The 24,791-nt window shown below is 36.2% G+C and overlaps 1 protein-coding gene across 2 annotated transcripts in view; it reads left to right on the top strand.

Annotated features, from left to right (window-relative positions):
- Positions 1–24,791, top strand: part of PALS1 (protein associated with LIN7 1, MAGUK p55 family member) — a 55,413-nt gene that overhangs the window by 10,127 nt on the left and 20,495 nt on the right. For both annotated transcript variants that reach the window (XM_012574203.5, XM_030275509.4), the window contains 2 exons: positions 16,489–17,002; positions 23,704–23,912. In XM_012574203.5, the coding sequence (XP_012429657.1) occupies positions 16,636–17,002; positions 23,704–23,912 (576 nt within the window). In that variant the 5' untranslated portion in view covers positions 16,489–16,635. The remainder of the gene's footprint in view (positions 1–16,488; positions 17,003–23,703; positions 23,913–24,791) is intronic.

Raw genomic sequence — 24,791 nt, 5'->3', positions numbered from 1 at the left:
GTGTAGAAATTTCATCAAGACTCTCTGAAAATCAGATGTACCTGCTCTGATTTGCCTCACACTGTTGGTTGGTTTAGCACTAAGGATTAAACCCAGTGACCAGAATTGCTAGTTGGTTGTTCAGAGTATAAAATCACAGAACATGCTGATTTGGAAGGGACTCACAGGGGTCATCAAGTCCAGCTCCTGGCCCTGCACAGGATGCTCCAAGAGTCACACCCTGTGTCGGGAGCACTGTCCAAATGCTTCTTGAACTCTGCTGGGCTGGTGCTGTGACCACTTCCCTGGGGAGCCTGTTCCATTGCCCAACCATTTTTGGGATGAAGAACCTTTTCCTAAAATTCAACCTAAACCTCTTCTCTGACACAGCTTCATGCCATTCCCTTGGGTTCTTCACTGGGACTAGAGAAGAGTACCTGCCCATCTGAGTAATTGCTGTGTGAACGGTGCTGCAGCTCTGATTCAGGAAGTCAGTATTTTTCTGATGTTATTTGAAAAAGTGGCTATTGCTGTAAATGCTCTGGTTCCAGACAGAGTGGTAAAGTCACCATAGTGTTCCTGGCTTGTTCAGAAAAAGTATCTGGGTGTTCTTAGTCTGTTGGGTTCTCCCATCTCTGAAAAATTCTCAGTATTAAGTGCTTCCTTAGGGCAAGAACCTGCGTTCTCACTGTGCAGAACTATACAGGGTATTCTTACAACCTTGCTTTTGTTTCCTAGTATCACAGAGAGTGCATGTAACAAGTGCTCGGAAGGGGTGCTGAAAAAGAAAGTAATATACAGAGCTGTTAGTGAAAAACCTCTGTCTGTGAGGCGTTAGGACAATGTGAGAGGAGCTGCTTTCAAGTAAGGGACTGGTGCTGTTCACAGTGTTTCTGCTAGGTTAGAGGTTGGGCTAACCTATTGGACTTTCAGAGAACTAATAGCGCTTCACATTTCTGCTAACCTCTTATGAGGAACTCTAAGCCACAAAGATTTGCTTTTGTACTTCTGACAAATGGTACAAAACTGAGTATCTACTGTTACCTACGTCACTCTCTTACTATGACAAGTATTTCCCAAACTGATTTTACTTGCTTTGTATATGGCATTCCAAATCTCAGGTAAAATTCTTTGATAAAAGTATTTTCTGTCTACCAGACTTTGCCTGAAAGACCATAATCAGTGGCTTCATAATTGGACCCTGGTGTTTTTGGAAACAGTAGTTGCACATTCTAATGAATAAAGAAGGAATTCAAGGTTGGTGCCCAGACAAAACCTGTTTCCTGGCCAGGACCCTGCAGAGCCATAATGCCCAATATGCTGGCATGCCAGGGAGGGAGCAGTCTGTTTTCTGAGAGCCCTGTTCTCTATACTTGTGATTAAAATGCAGGTGCCTAAGAGAATAAGTTGTCAAGAACTTGGATTGCCTAGTTAGCTCAGCAGAGACACAAATTAAATTTATCATGGTTTATTAATTTTAGGCCACTGCTTTGTGGCACTGTTTGTGCTGGACCCAAGAACTTCACCATGTCATTTGATTTTAGTCCTCTAAACTTGTATCTGCAGACTTTGCTGTTATGCAAAGTTTCCCAGTCACTTACTGCTTAATGGGAATATTGATAAAATATTTCTGTTACAAATTTAAAATGTATTTTTTTTTTCAGGCATTATACTGAGTGGTCCTTTGAAAATTTGCTAGAAGACTGTTTTTAACTGACCTGTGGTCATGGCAGTGCTCCTCATCATACTCTAGGCTCTGTGGTGAAAAAAAAAATTATTGAGGTCCTGACATCTCTCCCCTTGACATGGGGATGAAGTGAGCCAGCAATATTGCCCTCATTTAGCTGCTATAGCTGTGCAGTATTACTGTTTAGCTGCTATAGCTGTGTAATAGCTTGACTGAAATTATGTTCTTATATTTGCATGTCTTTTCCAGTTCATGCAACTATTTGGTTCATTTGTGCACTGCCCATAATTAAATCCTAATTATTTTTGTAAGTAAACCATTTTTTGCTCTTAATTTTTGTCAAATAGTCTTTTCATTAAAAATGAATTATTTAATTCATGCAGGCTGTTTCTTATCTGTACATCTTCGTGTATTTATTTTGTTTCATGTGTAAACCATGTCATGTCTCTCTACTACTGGTCTTTAGACACTCCTGGTTCTTTTAAGATAAGCAAAAGCTATTCTGGGTGCATAGTCTACCCTACGAGAGTTTGAAACAATTTAGCTTTGAAAAATCTCTAACTCATCAAAAATTGCAGTCATTTTGGTGATGAGGAGAGACCACTGTTTTATATGCAGATGATCTCATGATCTCAGCTTTTTGCTACTGAGAATGGTAGATATCTTGTTCTTTGATTTGCTTTTTGCCACTTCATACTGATAAGCTGGCTCTCGTGCATTGTGATGTAAGGTAGAGGATGTCTTCATGTTGTAGAATCATGTCTTAAATTCAAATGGGAAAACTGGTAGGAGGAAATAGAGGATGCAACTTGATTGCTCTGAAACATGGATATACATACTTGATGAGGGATGAGTGGTGGGATGGTGTGTATTGCTGCACCTTGAAGTTTTTCAGCTGTGCTGCTCCAGTGCACTGTGGGAATTTACTGTTGTGAATGCTTGAAAAAGTATATTTAGGAAACTGTAGTCTTCTGTTTTAGCTGGTCAAAACTCTTAAAATTGCTGGGCAAGAGAAGGACCAAATATTTGCAAACTTTACAGTGACAAATGTACATTCCTGTAGCAGCTGGAGTACTTGCAGCCTGCCAGATGCCATGGTTAGGTTCAGGATAAACCTGCCTGTCTCTTAGGATGACTGCAGTGAAGGCCTAAGATTGTTCTGTTATGGATCTGGTGCTTCACAGTGGTATTTGGTGCTCTGTCTTCTATGCTGCTTTTTCCTGTTGCTCACAAGATATATGCACCAGACTGGGTGGTTATAATTTCTATATACATAACTCTCTGTTTACTTTTCATCACATTTCATATAATAGAATCAGAGAAAACATGCTTGCTTTCTTTCTACTCCTCTGTCATAAAGAGAAAACACAGTTTATCTCTTCCAGTGGACCATAACTTTCACTCTTTACTGTTACCATTTGGCTGACCTCTTTGATCTGAAAAACTTTGTGTAAAGACAGTGGCAGCTTCCCAGGCAGCATACAGAAATGCTGATACTGGCCCTGAGCCCCATATCCAGTTGTGTTCTTGCTGTCTGTTCTGTCATCTTAGCCTTGCCCTTTGACCTTGCATTCTAGTTTTTATAAAAGCAGGGAATTTAGAGTAGTTTGATTTTGCTGTTGTTTTGATTATAGCTAGAATGGATAGTTGCTCTGGTTTCTCCAATAATGGACTTCTCCTTATATCATTTAGTTCTAGACTCTCCCCTTTTTTCTCCCAGTTCTTGTCCTCTGCTTTTTCATTCATTTCTCTGATTTTTCTCAGGAAAAAACAAGATGTCTCCTCCTTAGCATTCCTATTGTATGCAGCTTCTGGTAGTATTCTGGAGCAGCAATTGAAGCCATGACACCTGGTTTTGCAATAGGGCAAGACTGACAATTTTGTGTCAAAAGTGCTGAGAATATTTCCAAGTGTCCTGACTTTTATTGATGGTGATGCCATCATTTGTGGCAGGTTTTAGTAATCAGTTTTTCTTCGGCTGACTTTGTAATTGCAACACTGTTTTGCAGAATGTTTCAGTATCATAGTGCCAATGCAGGCTTGTACATTGACTGCTGTTAGGTTGCTGTTTTGTCTCCACCTCTAAAGGAAGACACCTGTGTGGTCTCAGCATGAGGGCAGCATCCAGGATTCTCATGTTGCTGAAGGGTTTACTAAGGGTTTACTAATACTTTCACTCAAAAGTTGATACGTTTAAAATTATGTAAACATGACTTTAAGAAATAAGTGCCTTATGCCTAGGATGTTATAGTTCTTTTTATTTAAAATATTAGTACAGTAAAACAGTCAAAGACTAATTTTCTGAAGACTTTATTCTTTAACCCCTAAGAAGAACTGCCAAATATGTTTGTGTTCAGTTGGATGGCACTGTTGTTTTTATGAAGCTTCAACTTTCTAATAAGTGTGTTCCAAAGGAGTCTATGCTCTGGTGGCTCTGGAATGCTTAGTGAAGACACTGTTAATTCAAGTGGCTATAAATGAGAGCATTTACAGTTTGTCTTTGGGACACTGAGTTCTTATATTCTGATTTTGGGACACTGAGTTCTTATGTTCTGATTCTGAAGTGCCTGATGACCAAGCTATAAATATTGGTTTAGTAAAATGTTGTGATGCTTTCTTTAGAGAGATTTATCAGGTATGTTGGTGTAGTGCATATAGTGTTTGCATCACTGGTATGTATAACTTGTACAAACTTAATCTTTAGGTATTTGTTTAAGGGGTTGGGTGTGTGTGTGATAGATTCTTCCAGGTATTGCTCAATAACTTTTTTGAATGTATTCTTAATGCATTCAAATTCTGCCCTTTTGTAATGCAAAGATATCCTGCATTCATGAGCTGAAAGCATTCTTACCTCTCTTCCCATTTTCCTGTTAAAAAATGTCTCAGTTGATGAGATCTGATATTAGCACCAGGAGAAAATAGTTCCTTAAGAGAAGTTTCCTTATCTTGAATCCATTTTTATTTTAACTTAAGTTTACCCTACTTTATTTTAATTTAACTTAATGTTTGTGCGCACTCACTTCAGTTAAAAGTGATGTGCTAATAGCTTACCTCTCTTCTACTTTTCTGTTGAGAAACTTGTTTCAGGTGACAAAGTAAAAATTCATGAAAGATAAAGTGAGGACAAATCAGTGAATTTTGAACTTGCACATAAAACGAGGGAGACTGGCTGTTGTATTGTGATTTCCATTTTTTCTTGCTGTTAACATTTTCTTTACTACAGTGGGTTGTAGTAGGTAATATGAGTTTATGGAACCAGTTTTAGTTTTCAGACACTTTTGAATGTTCTAACTATGTGGCGAAATGTATGTTTAGGTTTTTGGGGAGTTGGTTTGGGCTTTTTAAGTAAGTAATTGTGTATATGTTATTATAAGCAAGTGTAAAGTAAAGGTTACCATACATTTCACTGTTTATCTGTTTCACTTGCAGAGAATATTAAAGGTGACTGAGATTTTTTTTTTTGGTATGAAAATCATTATTCAGCTTTCAGCTCATGAGTTGGGTGGGGAAAAATGGCTTTAAAGATGGTACCATGGAAAGAAAGCATTTTAAACAAAGTTTATAACACTACTGTTTGAAGAGCCATCTTCAATTTGGTTAGTATAAAGTTGAGAAGAAATACTTCCTTAAGTTCACATGATGTGTTGGAAGTTCATTACACTAAAAGATTCACTCCATGATCTTGAGCAAAGAAAGGTTTCTGCTGATTCCACTTTCCTAAGTTTTGAATTTTTGTTCCTTAACGTGATTTGAGGGTTCTGAGGAGGGACTTGCGTCACTTAGCTTGCCAATGTTTTTCCCTTCCATAGTCATGTTTAATGTCTTAGTTCAACAGCTCAAGTGATGACACAGTTTTCTGGACAGGATTATTGCACCATTACATACTAAAAATGTTTGCCTGCCTTCATGTAGAAAGGAGTCTTACATTCCTGTGAATTTATCATAAAATTCTAGTGTTTTCCTAATTAAAAAGAACATGTGCTTTAACAAAGTTTCAGAAACTGAAGTCATTCTTTGATTTAGGAAAAGAGTTAACTGTGAAAAAGCTCTGCAGTCAGGTACTTGAATTCACTTTGCAGAAATGAGTTTGTTCCTGTCAGGATTCTATTTTGATTTGTGTAACAGATTGCTAACATTAGGCCCAAGAGTCCACTTAGATTTAATAAGAAAGAAAGAGACTGTTTTTATAAGGTACAGAAGGTCTCTAATGTTATGTCTTTATAGCCTTGTGAAGTTTTCTCGTGTATTTTTATTATGAAGTCTACTAATGTAGGTTATTTACAGAGCATTTGATTTTCACATCCTATAGTGAAATTTTGGTCATTTTTCTGCACATTTTCAATGTGGCCTGTGTTTTAAGTTACTGCATGGTGTAGGTATGTACAGCAGGTTTCCCTTGTAGTGTGACCCAGGAATCAGCATGAGCTCTTTGGTCATGCTTGACATTGCTCGTGCAAGTTTAAAAGATCACTGTGATAATACTAGGAAAGGTGTTTTGTAGTTTTTATCCATTCCCAAGTGATTATCCATTTATGAATTCTGTTGTATGTCTGAGGTAGTGCTTTTGTTTATATTAGTGATTGACCAGTAGGTGTACTGTTTGATCAGTAGGTGATCTGTTTAATACCTTCTGCTGCAGAAAATTAAGATCTGTGTTATTGCTCTCCTTTATAAAAAGAGGAGGAAAAAAGCTCTTGCTTCTGAGTTGTGGATTGTACAATTTACACAAAGATAATAGAGAATACAAGTTGAGTATCCTGAAGTAATGAATGTGCAGAGATGTTTGGATACTGAACTCACCATGTTAAATGCTAGGGTGATTAATTAATCATTTTTATTTGGGAGGAAATATGCTTAAAAATAAATGAAAATTTTGTGGTGCTTTACACCCACAGTGTTTGAGTATGCTTTTTAAGAGAAACCAGTACTTCCCTTTTAACTACCCTGTTTACATCATCAGGAAGATATGCAAATGGTTGTAGGTGTGTGGTTGCTTTTCTGTGGTGTGGTTTTTTTCTTTTGGTGGGTTTTTTTTTTTTTGGTTTTTTTTTGTTTTTTTTGTTTTTTTTTTTTTTTTGTTTGGGGTCTTGTGGGGGTTTTTTTTGTGGGTTTTGTTTTGGATTTTTTTTGTTTGTTTGGGGTTTTTTGTAGATTTTGTTTGGGTTGTTAAGGATGAAAAGAATCAGTAGGTGTTGATGAGAATTTTGTGGGAGGTGAGGAGAACTCACAGAATATGGTTCCATAAGATATAGTCCTGATTGGACTTACCTCCCTGCTGCCAGGGCTAGGAGTTTGTACTTGTCTTTGTTCTTACCTCTATCTCCCTGGTCTCAAAACATTTGCTCCTGGCCCTTATGCCAAACTTGTCACCTTTCAGATTATTGTGATCTATTCTGACATGCTAATTTGACCAAAACCAACCAAACAAAAGTATTTTGTGACATTCTGCAATCTTGTTGAATGAAATTTACTTGGTGACTGATTTGACAGGCTTCAAAACTGTCAAAGAAGGTAATGGCTGTAGAATCTAAAAGTGGAGAGCATAAGGGAGCAGTCAAGAGCAAGAGTAGAGACTGCAGGTCTTTGGCAGCAGCAAACTAGCACAGCTTAACAGTCCAAAGAATCATACTGACAGTTTCTTTTTTGGTTCTTGTCATAAATTCATGAATTACTGATTGTGTTTGGAAGGCTGCAGAAGTAGGGCACACTTGAAAGCCTAGTCAGCTTTGTTCTGTTCTAGCAGTTGGCAGATAGTTATGCACACATATATGAATTATGTGAGTTCCCTGAAAAAAATACTGCAGTGTTTGCAAATATTAAGTAATGTCACTGACACAGTGTAAAGAAACTACAGCACTGAAAATTCTCAACAGTTTTTTCAGCCTGCAAAATGTTGAGTTTTGACTTTGCCCTTTGCATTCTTAGGACTGAGAAGCATTCCAGCAGATACCATGGTCATTGATTGAGCATAATTCTCTGCAATCTTCAACTGTCACCCATTGGTTCTTTAGAGGGTACATTTGCCATAGTTATCTACTGCACTTGTCCTGCCTGAGAAGAGTTGTTTTTGTCCCTAGTAGCAAGGGCTTCTGTCATCTATGTCTAGCAGGGCATCTCATCATACTAGTAATACTGGAATGGCTAAAAGAATTTATACACACTGCCATGGCTTGTGTGTCTTGCTTACAGTTCCCTCCAGAAAAATAAGCTACAGATTATGCTAATTAGACAAAATCATACACCCATCAAGAGAAAATACTTCTGGAAGAAAACTTTAACATTTATGCAGCAGGTTTTTAGGGATTTGCTCAGTGAAAAGTCACCGCCATCTCAGATGAATTTAGGAGTGAAAGTCCTGTGATATCAGAGACCTGAGTAGCTAAAATACTTTGTGCATTGGAGTTTTTTCCTATAAATAATTAGAGAAGAGCTCGAATGAAATGTGGTTGTTCTTAGTTTGTGGTGTGTGAGTCTTGTGAAGTGGAGAGAATAGTTGTATGGTTTTGTGATTGATGTCCTGTTTTTTAGAATGTCAAATTTTAGAAGTCTCAACCTATTTTTGTGGTCAGAAAAAAAAGTCAGGAGATGCTTATCCCCTTTGCCCCCACATACCTATGAGTAACATAGTGACACAGCTAATCAGGTTATATCATTGTGGATCATTTAAAAACAGCTTTTAAAATCATCCCTGACATGCATCCAGTTAATCTTGCAAAATAAGAGTTGAAAAGAGAGCCTGAGGAGGATGGCCACATGAAAGAATTAGCACATGTATCTTTGTTATATAATATTGTAAGATTTTGATTTTTTTTTGAACTTGCAAAGCTTATAGCTCAATCATATAAAATTAGAAGGCAGTCTTGGTCCCAGTATAACCTCTGAACACTGTTAAATTAGATAGCTGACTTTTTAGCATTTTTGGATGAAAGGTTTAGATGAATAGCAGTATTTTCACTTTCTTTAGGTTATATTTCCAAATTGAGTTCAGCAGATACGGAAGTATTAAAATAAGTAAAGAAGAAGTTAGTCTTTCTTTAGAGTATTTTAAATGTGGCTTAAGAATAGCTTTCTGTGGAGTACTAAACTAATGCTATTTTGTGTGAATTTAAACGTCAGATGAGATGTAAATTGTGGAACATTGTAACTTCAATTTAATTTAGCTTTGGCTCAGTCACCTCTTTGAAGTGACAGTGTCATATACATACTAGTATCCATGAACATTTTGCTATTAATACTATGTTTTACATAGTGAAGTAGTGGCAAGCATTGACATTAAAAATAACATGCAAAAAAACATGGGGGTTAAAATGAGACCAGAATGCAAGAGCCTGAGCTAACAAGGACACAGTTTCAAGGGGGTTGGAGGAATCTTATTAGAGAACTAAAATAGCAGCAGTGTTTTTAATTTCACGGGGAACATAACCACGTTTAAAGTGAGGATAGGCATATTTACTTTTAAGACAATGAAAGCTGAAGTCTTAGCTGTGAATGGGTGATAAGAAATTAGTCTCGTTAGCATGCTTCTGGCTGTCCTGTGAGATCTGTTAACAATCCCTGGAATTCTAGGAATTTCTTTACTCTTCATTTGTTATGCTTGAATGTTTCTAAACATTTAAAAAAACTACTAAATTAAGGTAATTCCTTTTTTCTCATACTATTATGTCATATTTTCATATTTTGCATCTTGTAGGCATCTATGTTATCCACTCATACCTATATATAAAATAAAGATTTTGTTGCAGGGATTATTTGTGCTAAAGATCTGATTAGAACTGAGTATTCAAATGTATGCATAGTTGTAGCCTATTAATCTAACCCATGGTGGGATGCTGGGGTGATATATCTGTGTGCTGTTTTGGGGTGGTGTGGGTGTCAGACCCTTTAATGAGCTGTAGTGTTGTGTGTTTCTGTGAGCTCTTTTTTTGAAACAACTTTGGTTTTTTTTTCAGGTTTTCACTAATTGCTGCAGAGACTGCCCTCTGCTGTGCTTCTCACCACAGTTTAGGACTTGTCAGCACAGCTGTGTTGAAGCTTTATTGAGGATAAAAAATATGAACAGAGCCTAGAACATAAATGCTGTGTTACAGAATTGACTGACCTTGGCAAGCCTTTTAACTTTTTTGTCTAGCTGTGACTATTAGAAATAAGCTTCTTGAAACCGACTCTAGTTTGTTTCTGTTGTCATTCCCTCTCACCCCAACTGTAACTTTATTCTCCTTCCTATCCATTTTTCATTTGATCTAAAAAGCAGAAAATAATGATGTGTAAGTGGTAATGTATATTTAAAACAAAGGGAATTCTGTTATATGATATGTTTATTCTTAGTGTTTTCAATAATTGTTTCAAATCTCAGTCAACTTGGGAAGCACTTTGTTTGTGTAACTGAAAAGGAAATATGTTGATAAATGCAGTAGAAAGATGTGTTACAACTAGAGAAATAATCGTGTGGAGTGGGTCTGTGCTGTGTGGCTTGACCTGTGCTATCAATTTTAGCTGATTAAAGGAGCTCGCTGTTGCTATGCTAACCAAGAAAGGTTGCAGCTGATAGCATTTGTCTTTCACAGCGAGATGGGCAGGAATTCAAATAAGCCTTAATTGTTCCCTCCTCTTCATACAACTGCAAAGGTACCTTGCTTATATTTTACTGCAAAGGTGCTGGAAGGAGGTCTGAGTGAGGTGGCTGCTGCTTGATATGATGTACATCTCTTATTGGTGCTTGTTTTTCATGGAAAACACTTGGTCCGAATCTGTTTTGTAGGGAGTCACCTTGTGTCTTTTGAAGTTGATAGTGTAGGCCCATTCTCGAGCTATGACTTTTGATTGGTGACATTGCACTAACAGATAAACAACCCTAATAAAATCTGATGTCTTAAGTAGACCACAGTTCTTAGATGTAATACGAATGTGATATAAAAATGTGCTTATAATGTTTGCAGGCTTAGCAATTTGTTTATACTGTTTATAAAACAGGAATCTAACCTTAGCATTTGAATTTTCAGTTTCATTTCAATTTCTCTGTGCTTTAATGCTGCAAATTAGCATTGCTATTGTTCTGGTACAAATGTAACTTAGAAACTGCTAACAATGAAAATAAGGATCAATTGGAGGGTTTAGTCCTTTTAGCTCTTGATCCATATATCTTGCACATTTAAGTGAGCATGGAATGCTAAAACCTCTCGGCATGTCTGAGAGCCTTTTGAAATTCACGTGTTGTACTGAGTTACTGTGCTTGACAGGTGTTATAATGAACTCTGTTTTGAAATTATTAAAACAAGTGTCAGCTGGATATTAAGTGAAGAGTTTGCTTCCAATACTAGAGTTTATGCTAGAATATCTAGCTGCAGGAAAGAATAGTTTAAATAATAATATTAGACTGAAAAAACAAACCATGCTAGAAGTAATTTTCTTGAACATGTTGCAAAGCCTAGTGTAAAGATTCTTTTTTCATTACAGATTTTTTTGTTGTAAATTAAAGACAAGAGGTATCAAGTTGTCATAAATTTTGTAACTTTTACTTATTTTTGCAAACCATCAGTCCATTCCAGGCTATATCAGTTATTTCAGGTACTATTAAGAGTCATAGGAAATATCTATGAAGTATTTTCTGTCATAAATTCTAATCTTCAAGTAGTGGCAGTAATTTTTATGCTGTGCAATGTGATTTGTGTTGTGTTTTCCTTTATGTGATTGCTTTCCAAGTGTCCTAATCTTGCAGATTCACTGAAATCCCATTGAAGAAAAAAATGGTGCATAGGAGATGATGCAAGGAAAGCTGGGAATTATTTTTTATTTTCCTACACCGAGCTTCCATTTGTAGAATTATTGAAGTGTTTTACTTTGTTACTTTGTGATTTTTATGGCTTAGGTTTTGCTTGCCTAGAATCTGAAGTACTGAGTAAAACTACCAAAAGACACACTGTTATGTGAGCCATTAATAATGCATGGCAGAGATCTGTAGCATAGTTTTATGCTCATATTTTATTACTAGTTCAGATATTGGGAAACATCTTGTATGTGATTTTAATCTAATTTCTAATCCACTTCAGCAACCTAGAATTTATCTTCCAGTTATTTTTAATTAATATTTTCATATACCATGTCTGTTGTAGTATATGGCTTTAAGCTGATGATAAATCCTTGCACTGTGCTAATGTTTAATATCTATTTCTTGTGTTTAGATTAAAATTACAAATGTAGGTTCGGCTTTTATACTCTAATCTGTGCCAAAACTAATGAAATTTTACTGAAGATAAGCACTGGACTTCCTTGCAGTCATTCAGAATTTGCAGCTTTAATGAATTTTAAAAAGGGAACTATCAGGTCTAATCATACTTCTGGCAATGAAAGAATTTTAAACACTGCTGAAATGTAACACACAACCTCAGCCTCCAGAAAATGTCATTTTTACTCTTTGGAAGTTGCTGAAGCAAAACAAATTTAATTTTACTGTGCAGAATTTAGTTGTTAAAGCAATTAGGATTGCTATGCACACCAGCCACAGTCCCCAGGAAGCAAGTGAAAATTTTAACCACCTTACAGCACTTTTATTTCGGTCTCTGTTAGTATATATTTTATTCTAGCATCAGCCTTGCACCATCATCATACATAAATGCAATCATCACCAAGATGATTGCATTTATATATGTTTATTCTTTTACAGAGCTTTTGGGGTCTGTGCTTTGTTTAGTGTATTCAGGGTGTTTTAAAAGATGATAGAAACCTGACATTGTTAGCTGTGAAGAATGGTGGCTTGTAAAATACAGTATTTTTGAGAATAGTAAGTATAGTTACCAAGACAGGACTTGTGCTTTTTCTTTAATTATGCTGTTATGAACCTGCATCAGAAGTATTGTTTGGTGTTCATAATTACATCCCAGTCAGAATTTTATATGATGCCCAATGATGGCCAGAGTGAATGAAGTGCTGTTTTTTAATAGCTGTACTAACATTATCAGTTGTTAGAAATCTTCCTCTGGAGGCCAAAAATAAAAGTAATCTGCTAAGAAGAGACTTTCACATGCACTCTCCAGAATTGTGTTGGTAAGACTTGTGATACTAAGCTGGACTGAGGGAGTCATAAATCTGGTTTATTTTGGTAAGCTCTAAGTGTCATGTGGAAACACTGAGATTTCCCAGTTAGATATCAGCAGTTCAAAGCAAGATGTTCAAAGCCATGAATTAACCCTATTAAACTTTAAGCAGTCAAGCTGTGTAACAGGCTCTTGTACATATCTATAAAGTATAGGAACTGCTACTGCCAAGTTCTGAAGTGGAAAGGAATTCTCTTAATTACAAATGCTATCATATAGACTGTACATATGAAGTAGTAAAAATTATTGTTCTTGAGTAAGTCTGCAAATTTTTCTTCATAGAACAAATATTAATTTGGCACAATAAGCTTCTCTTGGACTGAAAATCTGTTTTATTGGATAATTGACAATTTGAAGAGAACCAACTGGTGTAACAAGCTTCCCTTATTGTTGCTGTCACAGAATTTTTAAAATTGCAAAAGAAACCTTCAGAAAGAAAAACCAAGGGAACAATTTCTGAAATTATTCATCTTACGACTTTTGATGCCGTACATATTGTTTAAAATAAAATTTTCTGTTCCTAGTACCTCTCTTAAACGGAATCTTATTTTTAGTCTCAGCTATGCCTCACCTTAATTTGAGTACCAAATTATAGGTTTTATCAGTGTAATATTTTACATTTTGCATCTTTATTACCATTGTGGAGAGGGACTTGAGACCTGATCTATTTCAGTTTTTTGGGTTTTTTTTCCTTGCATGTTTATTTCATTTCTTGCAACTGGGCAATAGCATTTTTCCAAAACAGTTGAAGGTGAGGATTTGTGATATCTGATGCAGACCTGAGACAACAGGAAGGAGAGGGGCTTAGGTTTGGAAGGGGGTCACTCCTTATCAGAAGTTCTTTGATTAAAGGAAGTTGTTCAGCATTCCAGACTTGCAGCATGCTTATGCTTTTATGGATTACCAGCTAGTTATGTCTGGGGTCAGGTTTTTGTGTATTTGGTTTGGTGTTCCCATAAGGTCAAATTTTAGGTTGCCTGATAACATATTTTGTATCATCTTTTGTATAATCTGGTGTGATTCTTCTGCTGTACTGTTTATTGCTGGTTTTAGAAGTATCTAGCTTTCTGGGGCACCAAAAATACTTTTTATTTCAAATTCCAAAATTCTTCAGTTGTCACTGTGGTTTTCTGACTGTTGCTGTTAAAGTATGACTGCAGGGGAGCTCTGATTTTTCTCTGGCTTTTGTTTCTTTTTTACTTGATTGACTTGAATCTTGAATACTGAAAGTAGGCAGCTATTATCACAGGTCACTTAAATGTCTTCGTACCTTGTTCAAAGAATTTATATGTCCTTTGTGTCTTGCACACAGTTTATACTGAAAATGTAAGCAGTGTTACTAAGGTTGCCTGTTACTCCAAACTATATTTTTGTTTCTCTTGTCTTCAGTTCACATTACTAAACTAAAGAGATTTTAAATCTTCTCACTCTATATACTTTTTTGTAACTGGCATTTGAAATTTGATGGAGGATATGTAACCAATCCCACTGTAAATATTCTTGATTAGTTTTTAAGCATTGGCCGTCAACTCAATTTTTTGATACTACTTTGTGATTAAGATTCACTAGAGAGTGTGACATCATTTAGCTTACACATGATTGAGTGTAAAATTGTGTTTTGCTTCTTGCAGGTCCTCACACCCTGTTTTTGACTTTTTTAGTGCTGATTAAATGGGTATTATTCATCCCCTCAGTGCCTTATTCACTGTTTCAGCACCTGTTGGTTGTACCCTATAGACTCAGGAATGTGAGTTTTCTTTCAGCTTGTCAGAGTTGAAAACGGATGAATGTAGCTTTGAAAAGGCTCAGTGTTCAGACAAGCTATGGCAAATACAATTTGAATTTAAAAGAATTTGAATTATCTTGCATCCACAGTTAAAACAGTGGTCTTTGCAATTTTATTGTTGCCAATGAGGCTTCCTTTTTGGGGATTGGTATTTCTGTACAGAGAAGTTGCCGTATCAGAAGGGGAAATGTAGCTACCCGAGGATCATTTTGGTAAATTTTTATCCACCTTACTCTGAATTTCACAGAACTTTTTCTTAAAGTGGTGCTTTATATAACCCTGTTTAAATGCTAATTTTATATGGCTTTATTCTTTGAAAAGCTGTTCTAAGTTGGGCACTAACGGAAGGATTTACAGGCACTGAGTAATTGTGGGGTACTTGCAGTGCTAGCCCCAGTACCTTGGAGGTTTTGATTGACTTTTTTTGTTTCTGAATGTGTGAGTGTCGAGTATTGGATGTTGATCAGTGGAATGCAATTAAGTGTCTTATAAGGGCAAAAAAAAGAATTTTTACTACCACAGAAATGCTTTAATTTAATTTTCTTATCAGGAAGATTTTACTAATAACTATTTTAGTAGTGGGGGTTAGAGAGGAAACAAGTAAAGGAAATAATTTTGTTGTTACTGGATGCTGTGTGCTACTCCTCGTGAAAATTAAAGGCTCTATGTATTTAGAACTGCAAGCTGGCAAATGTGCTGCCACAGGCAAAAACTTGTGTAGGAGTTTCTATTGCTGCTCCTCCTAAACAGAACTATAGATATTTAATTTTCAACTTAATTACAGCATAAACATCCTTCCCTTCCTCCTCCAAACACGAAGATTTGGTATAAGAATGTAGGTGATTTTGGGTTTTGTTTTTTTTTCTGTCCTGGTGCATCCAGTGTGCAATAAAACTTAGAGATGTTTCATATTATTTCATTTCAGTAAATTTAAAAAAAAGTCATAAAATGTAATTTGAAAAATAAAGTATATCGGTGATGTGGTACACAACTTTTTATGACCTTTTAATTGGAAAGATTGCGGATAGCAATTACTGACAGAAAGGCAGTGTGGTATAAAACACACTGTTACATGTATTATATTTAAGAGATGAGTGGTTATATGTATCAGGACACCTAAACTCTTTAGCCTGAATCATCAGGAATAAGAAATCAGATTAAGGTCTGTGTAGTATAGTGGAATGTCGTACTTCACTGTGAAAATTAATTATTATTCTCTGTCAAATCTGTATGTCTGTACTCCCACACAAGGATTTTAACTCTCGTATTTAATCCTTCCTGCTTTAATGCATACCTGTAGGAAGTATTAGTAGTAGTTGCTAACCAGAGTTCTCCAAACCTTTATCCTAGGACTTTATCTGTACTTGTAATTGTGTAAGTGCAGCTCCTGTCTACTTTAGATAGTATCTTTTGGATGAACTCTATGTCAGACCTGTCTTCTCTGAATCCAGGAAGCAATGCTTACATAAAATGCCTCAATTTATAAACAATAAATGCAAATATCTTTACTTATGTTCAGTATACCAAACTTCTTATGAACATGTTGTTTATAGCAAGTTTTTCATATTTAGTGCCTGTAGGATTGTAAGCATGGTTTGTGTTGGAATTTTTAAGAATGAAAGTACAAATTAAAACTTGAGTAAGAACTCTTTGAAAACTGCTTATTTGCAATTGTGTTAAGTACAGAATCACCATGGTTTTCACTGAGGAATAAAAGAGATTTTAACATTAGTTTGAACAGTGCTCCTTTTCTAACATTGGCACCTGAAGTCTACGAAAATATGTGAAACAGATTTGTGAGGATTCTGTAGTTTTTAGTAGGGGAAGAACCACTATGTAAATTTGGATGCAAAGTTCCATTGTTGTGATGCCTGGGGACCTTAGGTGTTTTCTTATTGGACCAATTACTCACTAATTTCTTTTTGTTTTTTAATATCTGTCATTAGATTTTCCTCCTGGATGCCTCTTGAAGTGTCTTGTGATGGAAGGGAAATATTTTTGAATCTATAATGGATTTTACACAATGTCGTAACACAAACTGGCCTAATAGCAGCATTTTGGTTTGAAACGCATAAGCATAATTACAAATAATCATGACAACTTCTCATATGAATGGACATATTGCAGAAGACTCTGACAATGAAACAAAAAATGTGGATCTTGTGTCTCCTGAGGAACCTCAGAAGCACAGAGAAATGGCTGTTGATTGCCCTGGGGACTTGGGCTCCAGGATGATGCCCATGCGGCGCAGCGCTCAACTGGAGCGGATCCGTCAGCAACAGGAGGACATAAGGCGCAGACGAGAAGAAGAGGGAAGGAAACAAGAACTGGACCTTACTGCTTCCATGAGGCTAAAGAAACTAGCACAAATTCCTCCTAAAACTGGAATAGATAATCCAATATTTGACACGGAAGAAGGGATTGTTTTGGAGAGTCCTCATTACACTGTGAAAACACTAGGTAGGTAAAATGCAGTGAGTGGGCTAACGGAGTAAAGATTTATTTGGTATTAATGCTCTTTCAGGCCACTAGAAACCTAATTTAGCTAATCTTTCATAAACATCTTTAAGTTTTCTTGTCCTTCAGATTTGTGGTGGTTTGGGGTATTTTTATTTAGCCAAACATCAGGCTATGTGCCTTAGCAAGTGACTCTTCAAAATGGATCCATTTGGGGAACAGTTAAATACCTTGTGGATAATAATTAATTTATTCCATGTCTTTCTATTGTCTCAAGGCTGGGGAAAACCATGTAAGTAATACCCAATTTTATGTTTGATGCAAACTGTAGACCAGAATAAGGAATTAATAAACACACATTGTAATTTAAAATACAAAAGCTGTTGATATCTTAAGGAGAAACATGCTAGTGCTTTTTTCCCATTCTGTCTTGCATTATCAATTGCCACCTGATAAAAATGTCACAACAATACATCCTTAAAGAATTGGTGTTGATAATGAAAATCTGCTTAGGCCTTGATGAAAATGTAATGTTAATAATTTTTGAAGAAATGGATGCTGAATTTTTTTGTTTCATAGTTGTCATTAAGTATGGTTATTTAGAGAAAGTTTCTAACCTTTCTTCCCAAAACATAAGTATTTTAAATAAAATGTGGTGTGTCACTGGAGTGAAAAAGATGCCCTGGGAATCTGTGGCTGTCCTGTTCAGATTTCAAAATCCATACCTGTTCAGAGATCCAGATTGCTTTGGAGGCAGCCTTTTTTTCTGGACTGCACCAAAGTTTCTTGATTTTTCTTTTTTTTTTCCCTTTCCTATTGGCTGGTAGTTGAGAATACAGAGTGAAAAATAGCTATGAGATTGCCAATTTCTTTGTTTTTACTTCATCTCTAGTATTTGTGTGGATGAGCAGCAGTTCTGCTAAAGACAGTCTCTGCTCTATAACCTCTGGTAATCCTTGTTGTACAAATCCCTCTTTAGGAAAATTTAGATTGAAAGGGTCATCAGGAAGTCATCCTGTTCAATCTCCTGTGGCGAGCAGGGTCAGTCCCAAACAAGGGTGTCCTTTTTTTTAGTGCAGGGCTTGTCAGTTGAGAGATCTCTTTGTAAGAAGCAGATTCTGTAGTTAACTTTATGAAGTGTTAGGTATTTGATTGTAAAATTCTGTCCTTGGAAGGAACACAAAGCAGAAGATACAAAAATAGATGTCAAACAGTAAAAGTGTCTTCAGCTGGGAGTTTCTTAGCCACAGTGGCCAAAAGCTGTAAAGACTGCTGAAGGAATTGGAAATTAAAAATAGAGATGGGAGGAAAGTGTGACTTGGAATTAGAAAGCTGGGACTAGGTTTCATGCTGGAGGTGCTGAGATCATGGAGGGAGGATTGGTGCAAAGCAGCTACCCATGGAAGCTGGTAGAGATGAGAAGTGAGTAACATACATCAGTCTGACATACTTGAGAAGCAGCTAGGAGCTAGTGTGGACTGAAGCTAATTGAACAGAAGAAATAACAATGAAGAAATTACTGTGATGATGGATGGGTTTTAAAATCTCTTAGTGGGGAACTCATAAGGGTTCTAGCTGTGGGAGAAGCTGAGGAATTGTCCAAGTATTTGTGAAAAGCTGGAAGGAGGAAATTAGTTTCGGCTCAGCAAGAATATAAGATGGGAAATTGATATTGAATGGAAGCTAGGATTCTTTGAATACTAGGTGTAAGAAGGGAAATGCCAAACATCGGAGACAAGAGGATTATAGAGGTGTGTGTGTCTGTGGAAACAGATAAATTGGGAAATAATACATGGTATGAAGTCACCTTACTAGGTAACTTGGTCCACTTCTGTAATTGAAATTTGGGTCTTGTCATTTGGATCATTAAACTTAGATTTAAGAAGAGAGGATTTATAGTTCAGCATTCTATGAGCCAGGGGTGACCTTGTGGCCAAGAAAGCAAATGAGATCTTGCCTTAGGGAGACCATTGGCAGCAGGGCAAGATCCTGCCCCTCTACTCAGCCCTCTACTCCTCACCTGGAGTGGTGCATCCAGTTCTGGGCTTCTCAGGACAAGAGAGACAGGGAGCTCCTGGAGTGGATCCAGTGAAGTGCAACAAGAGAGCATCTCTTCTGGGGAAAGGCTGAGGGAGCTGGGCCTGTTCAGACTCCAGAAGAGATGAGTGAGAGGGGACCTCAGCAATGTCTATCAGTATCTGAAGAGAGAGTGTCAGGCTCTTCTTGGTGGTGCCAAGAAATAGGACAAGAGGCCATGGATAAAAACCAATGCACAGGAAGTTCCACGTTAACATGAGGAAGAACTTCTTTACTGTGCAGGTGATCAAGCACTGGAAGAGATTGTTCAGAGAGGCTGTGGAGCCTCCCTCACTGGAGATATTCAGCTGAACTGTTTTGGATGCAATCCTGTGCCATGTGCTTTAGGATGACCCTGTTTGAGCAGAGAGATTGGACCACTGTGGTCCCTTCCAACCTTACCCACTATGTGATTCTGTGATTAAGATCAGTGCTTTTGATTACACACAACTATAATGTTGAATTGTTGTAAACATAGGAAAAAATAGTTTTAAATGAAATACTGTGGTTTTCTAACCTATACAGTTCCTAAATAATCTGTATTCAGTCACTAGTGTTGTCAAAAATAGAGTTAAATTTAAATTCAGTGAAGTGCTTATGCAGTAACTTGAACTCTTACAAGATTTTCTTCTATTTTTAAGCATGTCCTTTTTCCAGTTTCTGAGTTAATCTTTCTAACATTTGTAACACAGCCTCTGGCTGTTCCCTGTTTCCACTTTTTCTGTCCAGATTAAAGTGCTTAGTCACACTGACAAATCTCTGAGATTAGTTAGGAAAACTCCACATAAACCTGGACAGGTGCTAATGAATTACAAAGATGTTCAACTATCCTTCTTTGGTATGTTTTAAAATACTAATTTTAATTTTGCTTTTGTGTTTGTGTTAGTCCATAGAGTTTCTCCTGAAGATTCATCTTTTAAATAAGAATATTGACCTGTGTGTGTATTTTTAGTTTGGAAAATGTTTTGTAAATGGCAGTGTCTAATTTGGCACATCCTTGCCAAGACTTTAATGTTTTTATCATCATAAAAGAAAGCAGGCTAGATTAAAGAAGTTGGAATTTATGTATAAAAATAAAAGAGGAGACTTAACCAAAAGAATGTTAAAGGGCATGTTTGTTATCAAAACAGTATATGATTTGGACAGCTGTTTAAGTGGGAGTAATATCTGTGCACCTAGCACATGTGCATGTAAGTATTTACTGGCTTTTTCACGGCAATATGCTTCTATAAAATGCAGACTTTTTTTGGTTTTCTATGGTTAATTCAGCTAATTTAGTTAAATGAGTAACTGACGTTTCATGGAAGTCAGCCTTTCCAAAGTAAGCCCTTTCTGGCTACAATGATGATTATTATGATTATTTTTTAAAGCTGCCTGTTTTTTGCTTTTATACCTTGGCCAAAACTACTTATTTATAAATATATTATTTAAAAAACTTCCTGAAATACAGTTTTATCCAGAACTACTTTTCCTGGCTGTGTGATTCAAGTTATATTTGAAGCATTAAAGTGCTAGCACCAGCACATAGATTTATTCTATAGAAAAGTTTGGGAATGAAGACATTGGTGCTGAGGTATAGTAAAGCCTATCTTCTTAAGTTTGCTCTTCTTAACTTTTTGTTTAAGGTGATAAAAACCAACTATTTTCTTTTCTTAGTTTTCTAATCTAACATGTTAAGCTGTGACTGCACATCCTCCCCTGCAGTTGCATACTTTTGCCCTGGCAGTCTTTTGATTAATGTGCGTATCTCACAGTGCTCAGTCACATTCCAGCCATTTCATAGTCTAATGGAAAAAGGTTCCAACACTTCATGTAAAAGAAGACTTGATAAAACACAGCATTTGATTGCTAATTGATCTGCAATTTAAAAATGGACTTGTTCTGCAAAAGAACCCTGACTTTTCTGTGAGTAAATGCAGATGTTGGTCTTACTGAGCTTTTTTTTCTTCAAGACAGCCATTTTTGTAGGAAATATCTGGAGTCTTTTGTACCTGGTGCTTTTTTGTATTGTTGTTACTTTAAAAAGACTGAAACAGGAAAAAAAATAGAAAAAAAAAGAAAACCAAACCCTGCATCATAATCTCATCTGTGATATGGACTTCAGAAGCAGGAACCTAAGAGAGAATTAGGCATGCATATGCATAAAGCCAGATTTGTGTGTGGTTCTATGTGTATGTTTTTTTATTAAACAAGTGACTAGGAAATGGAGTGCTACCTTTTGAGGAATACATTTTACTCCTTTGAAGCATTATTTCTTTTTAATAATTGTGTTGAGGTGGATATTTCTTTGCTGTTTTGTGATGGGGGCAAATCACTTGGTATAAAGCTTTGGTATCCTGAGATGAAGCCTCAGTGTAGAAGGGAATTATACAGGGAAGAGAGTACTGTGGTAGTTCATCATAAAGGGCAGCACAGAAGGAACTACCAAAAGGCCAAAAAGACATCTATGAACAGGAAGTCTTTGTTATAGATACAGAGTAAGATGTCTGTCTTTCTATATGAATTCATATCTTACATGCAGCATGTATTAGAATTGTATGTGTATATATGTGTATGTATTTGAATTTTTAGATATGTAAGAGAGTTCAGAAATAATGGAGTAAAATAATTAGGAGGAGAAAAAAGAAGCAAGGTTCTTCTCCAATATCTCACTGCTTTTTGAATCCAATAACCATAGCAAATAGCAGAACTATGAGTTAGTATGTTTTTTAACCAAGCAGGTGTCAGGAGCTATACAATAACATGTTTCACATACTTCTTTTTCCCTTTATGCTTGAAAGTAGTGCACTTCCTCAGACTTGGGAGATTGAGTTGAAGAGATACTTCAGTGCTGTGTCCAGTATATTAGAGAAAAATTTTGCCAACTGACAGTGTCCTGTTTAGCACATATTCTCACTTGTGGGCTGTTCTTTAGCCTTCTCTGTAAATGGCATTTCTCCCAGTGTGATAAGCAGTATATTTTGTATACAGTTTCCTAGTGAGACATTGGCTACCATAATTAGTGTTGTGAGCTGTACTGGATATCAGCAGTGGAATATCCTGCACAGCCAGTATCCAAGCTTTCTGTGCAGCTTTTGTCCTACTGCCCTTTGTTTCCTTGGTGGTTACAGGAAGAAGTCCTTGACCTTTGGTGGGTAGGATGTTTTTAGTATGTGTGAAATGGTTTTGGAGGGGTTTTATTACTATTTTTTATTGTCCTGCAGACAGTAATGTACAAGAGTAGTAGCCCTGGCTTGTTTGTTTCCTTTTATAATACAGAAAACTTAACTTGCAAACTCAGACTTGACAACTTGTATGTAGATATGGTTTGCCTGAAATTATAACAATTAAACTTCTTGGAAATGCATATTTTATTAGGCTTTATGATTTTCTTGTGCCCATTTATCAACCATTTTTTATGTTGTGCTCAAAAATTTTGAGTCTAGGCTTGTGTTCAGTGTACTGATGAATTTGTGGTTAAAAATATATAAGGGAAACTTCTTGATGGAAGCATTCATGTTAGTGATCATTATCTACAGTGATTTTTCATGTTAAAAATGCAACTTAGCTGATGTCCTGATAGTGTTCCTGATTTTATTAACTCATCATGAATAAACAAAGATTGCTAAAACTTTAAAATTACTCTCACAGCTGTTATGTTGGTATCAGTATCAAATGACAGTTTTAAAATTTGGGATTTTCTTTATTGTTCATTTTATTTAAATACCAAGGTTCAAAAGTTCTAGCTTGTTTGAATTAAAATGCTAGATAGCTGACCAGCTCCTGTGGCTGAACAGATATTTTTCAAATAACGTGTGAAAATATATATGTTATTTAAGGCTCATAACATGCATTGTGTTTTTGTCTGCTTCAGAATTTCTTACCTGGATTTGAGTCATATTTCATGTTTTAGGTGGTTTCTGAAGTACTTAATTTTGAGAAGTGACCTATTTAGCAGAAATTTGGTTTGGCTTAAAATAATATAAAAGTCTTCAAAAAGCACTTATAAAGCATAAGATCAGTTCTTGAAACTCAAGAGTGTTGTACATGTATAGTATTCTGCAAACATACAGAAACTGGTTATTAAAATGTTAAAATATTTTACTGCCCAAGCAGAACTCATATCCCTGTAGGTAAAAGATGTGGACTTTCTTTTGCGGTAGATAGTTTTCAAAACTCATAGATATTCATAGGTTATATTTTTTCATCATTTATTTTAATGTGCTAAGACTGAGCATAATTTAATGTGTATAAATTGAGTGTAGTTTACTTACCTTACATTCATTCTATAAATAAGCAGTATATAGTTGAGATACATAAATTTCTACCATATATGATAGGTACACACAGAAAGGTGAACCAAGGTGTCAGTGAATATTCGGTGCATCAAGATGAGCTTAACAATTAAGTCTTACTGCTGTTACTGACTTGGGGTCCTTTTTTTCCTTTTTTTTTTTACTCTTTTAATTCAGTTACATTCTGCTTCAAAATAGCTGGAATAACAGATAACTAATAAACTTGCATATATCACTGCTTGTTTAGAAACTGAACAGTAAAAAGAATTTTGTATAACTCTTAATATAAATACTGCTTAGTTATCATTCTTGTTAACTCATACCTTATTTGTATTTTTTTTATTTCTTACCTAGAAGTTGAAGAACTGTTAAATTCTCTTAAGCATATCCAGCACGTTTTGGTAGACCCTCAGAGTCAAGAGGATATCTCACTCATTTTACAGCTTGTTCAAAATAGCGATTTTCAGAATGCATTTAAAATCCACAACGCTGTTACAGTCCACATGAACAAAGCCAGCCCTCCATATCCTCTCAGCTCCAATGCACAAGAACTAGCACAAGAGGTATGTACAGTATGCATCCCTGTGACATACGTGAAACCTATAATCATAGCTGCTGTTGAAATACATACTTGTCAAGCTTGTCTGAGCTACTGTTGAATATGAGAGGGGTTATAATAGTCACTGATTGGAAATCTGGAAAAACCAGATACAGCAAACAGTAACCAGAAAAATATTTTGGGGGCAGGAACTCCCTCTTTAGCATGGATACATATGTAACAAAGAAGGTACTATGTCTAAACATAGGAAAAGGGAGTGGTTGTGATAATCTAACTCCTTTTCCGTTGGCATTCTTTACTTCAAGCATTCAGGAACTGAGTTACGGTTCTCTCTTATTGTGACTCTCCTCTAAGTTGAGCCATGGTTCTTAGACTGGGAGTCATCTGTGAAAATAGAAGCATACTGGAAACAAGCCTTCTACTTTAAAGTGAGCAATAGATCCCTTAATACGTAATTTCAATGCTTTAATTACAGCTGTGATTAAACTTCTTTTGGTCTGAGAGATGACTGCTCTTTTGTAAGATCTGATAATTTTTTTAGAAATTGCTAAAATATTCTAAAGTGTCACTCAGTAACTTTTGTCGCAATTTTCCATGGTCTGTTACAAGTGTATATAGCAGTGAAAGATGGCTACATCTTAAACCTATATGTACTTTGTTAGTCTGACCTAGGTAGCTTGAATACCAACATCAGTGCAAGCCTAGCGCTGTAGTGTTCAGCAAAGCCAAATCCAGAGGCTGGGTGAAGGCTCCAGCATTTGGCCCCCAGCAAACCAAACTGACTCAGGTACATGAGTTGGAGTATTTCAGTATGGCAGCAGGTGGTGAGTGTTGGTGGGGTTTTTGGATTGGTTAGTTTGTTTGGTTTAGGATCTGGTTTTCT

The sequence above is a fragment of the Taeniopygia guttata genome, chromosome 5 (assembly GCF_048771995.1).
Source record: "Taeniopygia guttata chromosome 5, bTaeGut7.mat, whole genome shotgun sequence".
Lineage (NCBI taxonomy): Eukaryota > Metazoa > Chordata > Aves > Passeriformes > Estrildidae > Taeniopygia > Taeniopygia guttata.
This window is presented reverse-complemented; position numbering and strand designations above follow the sequence as displayed.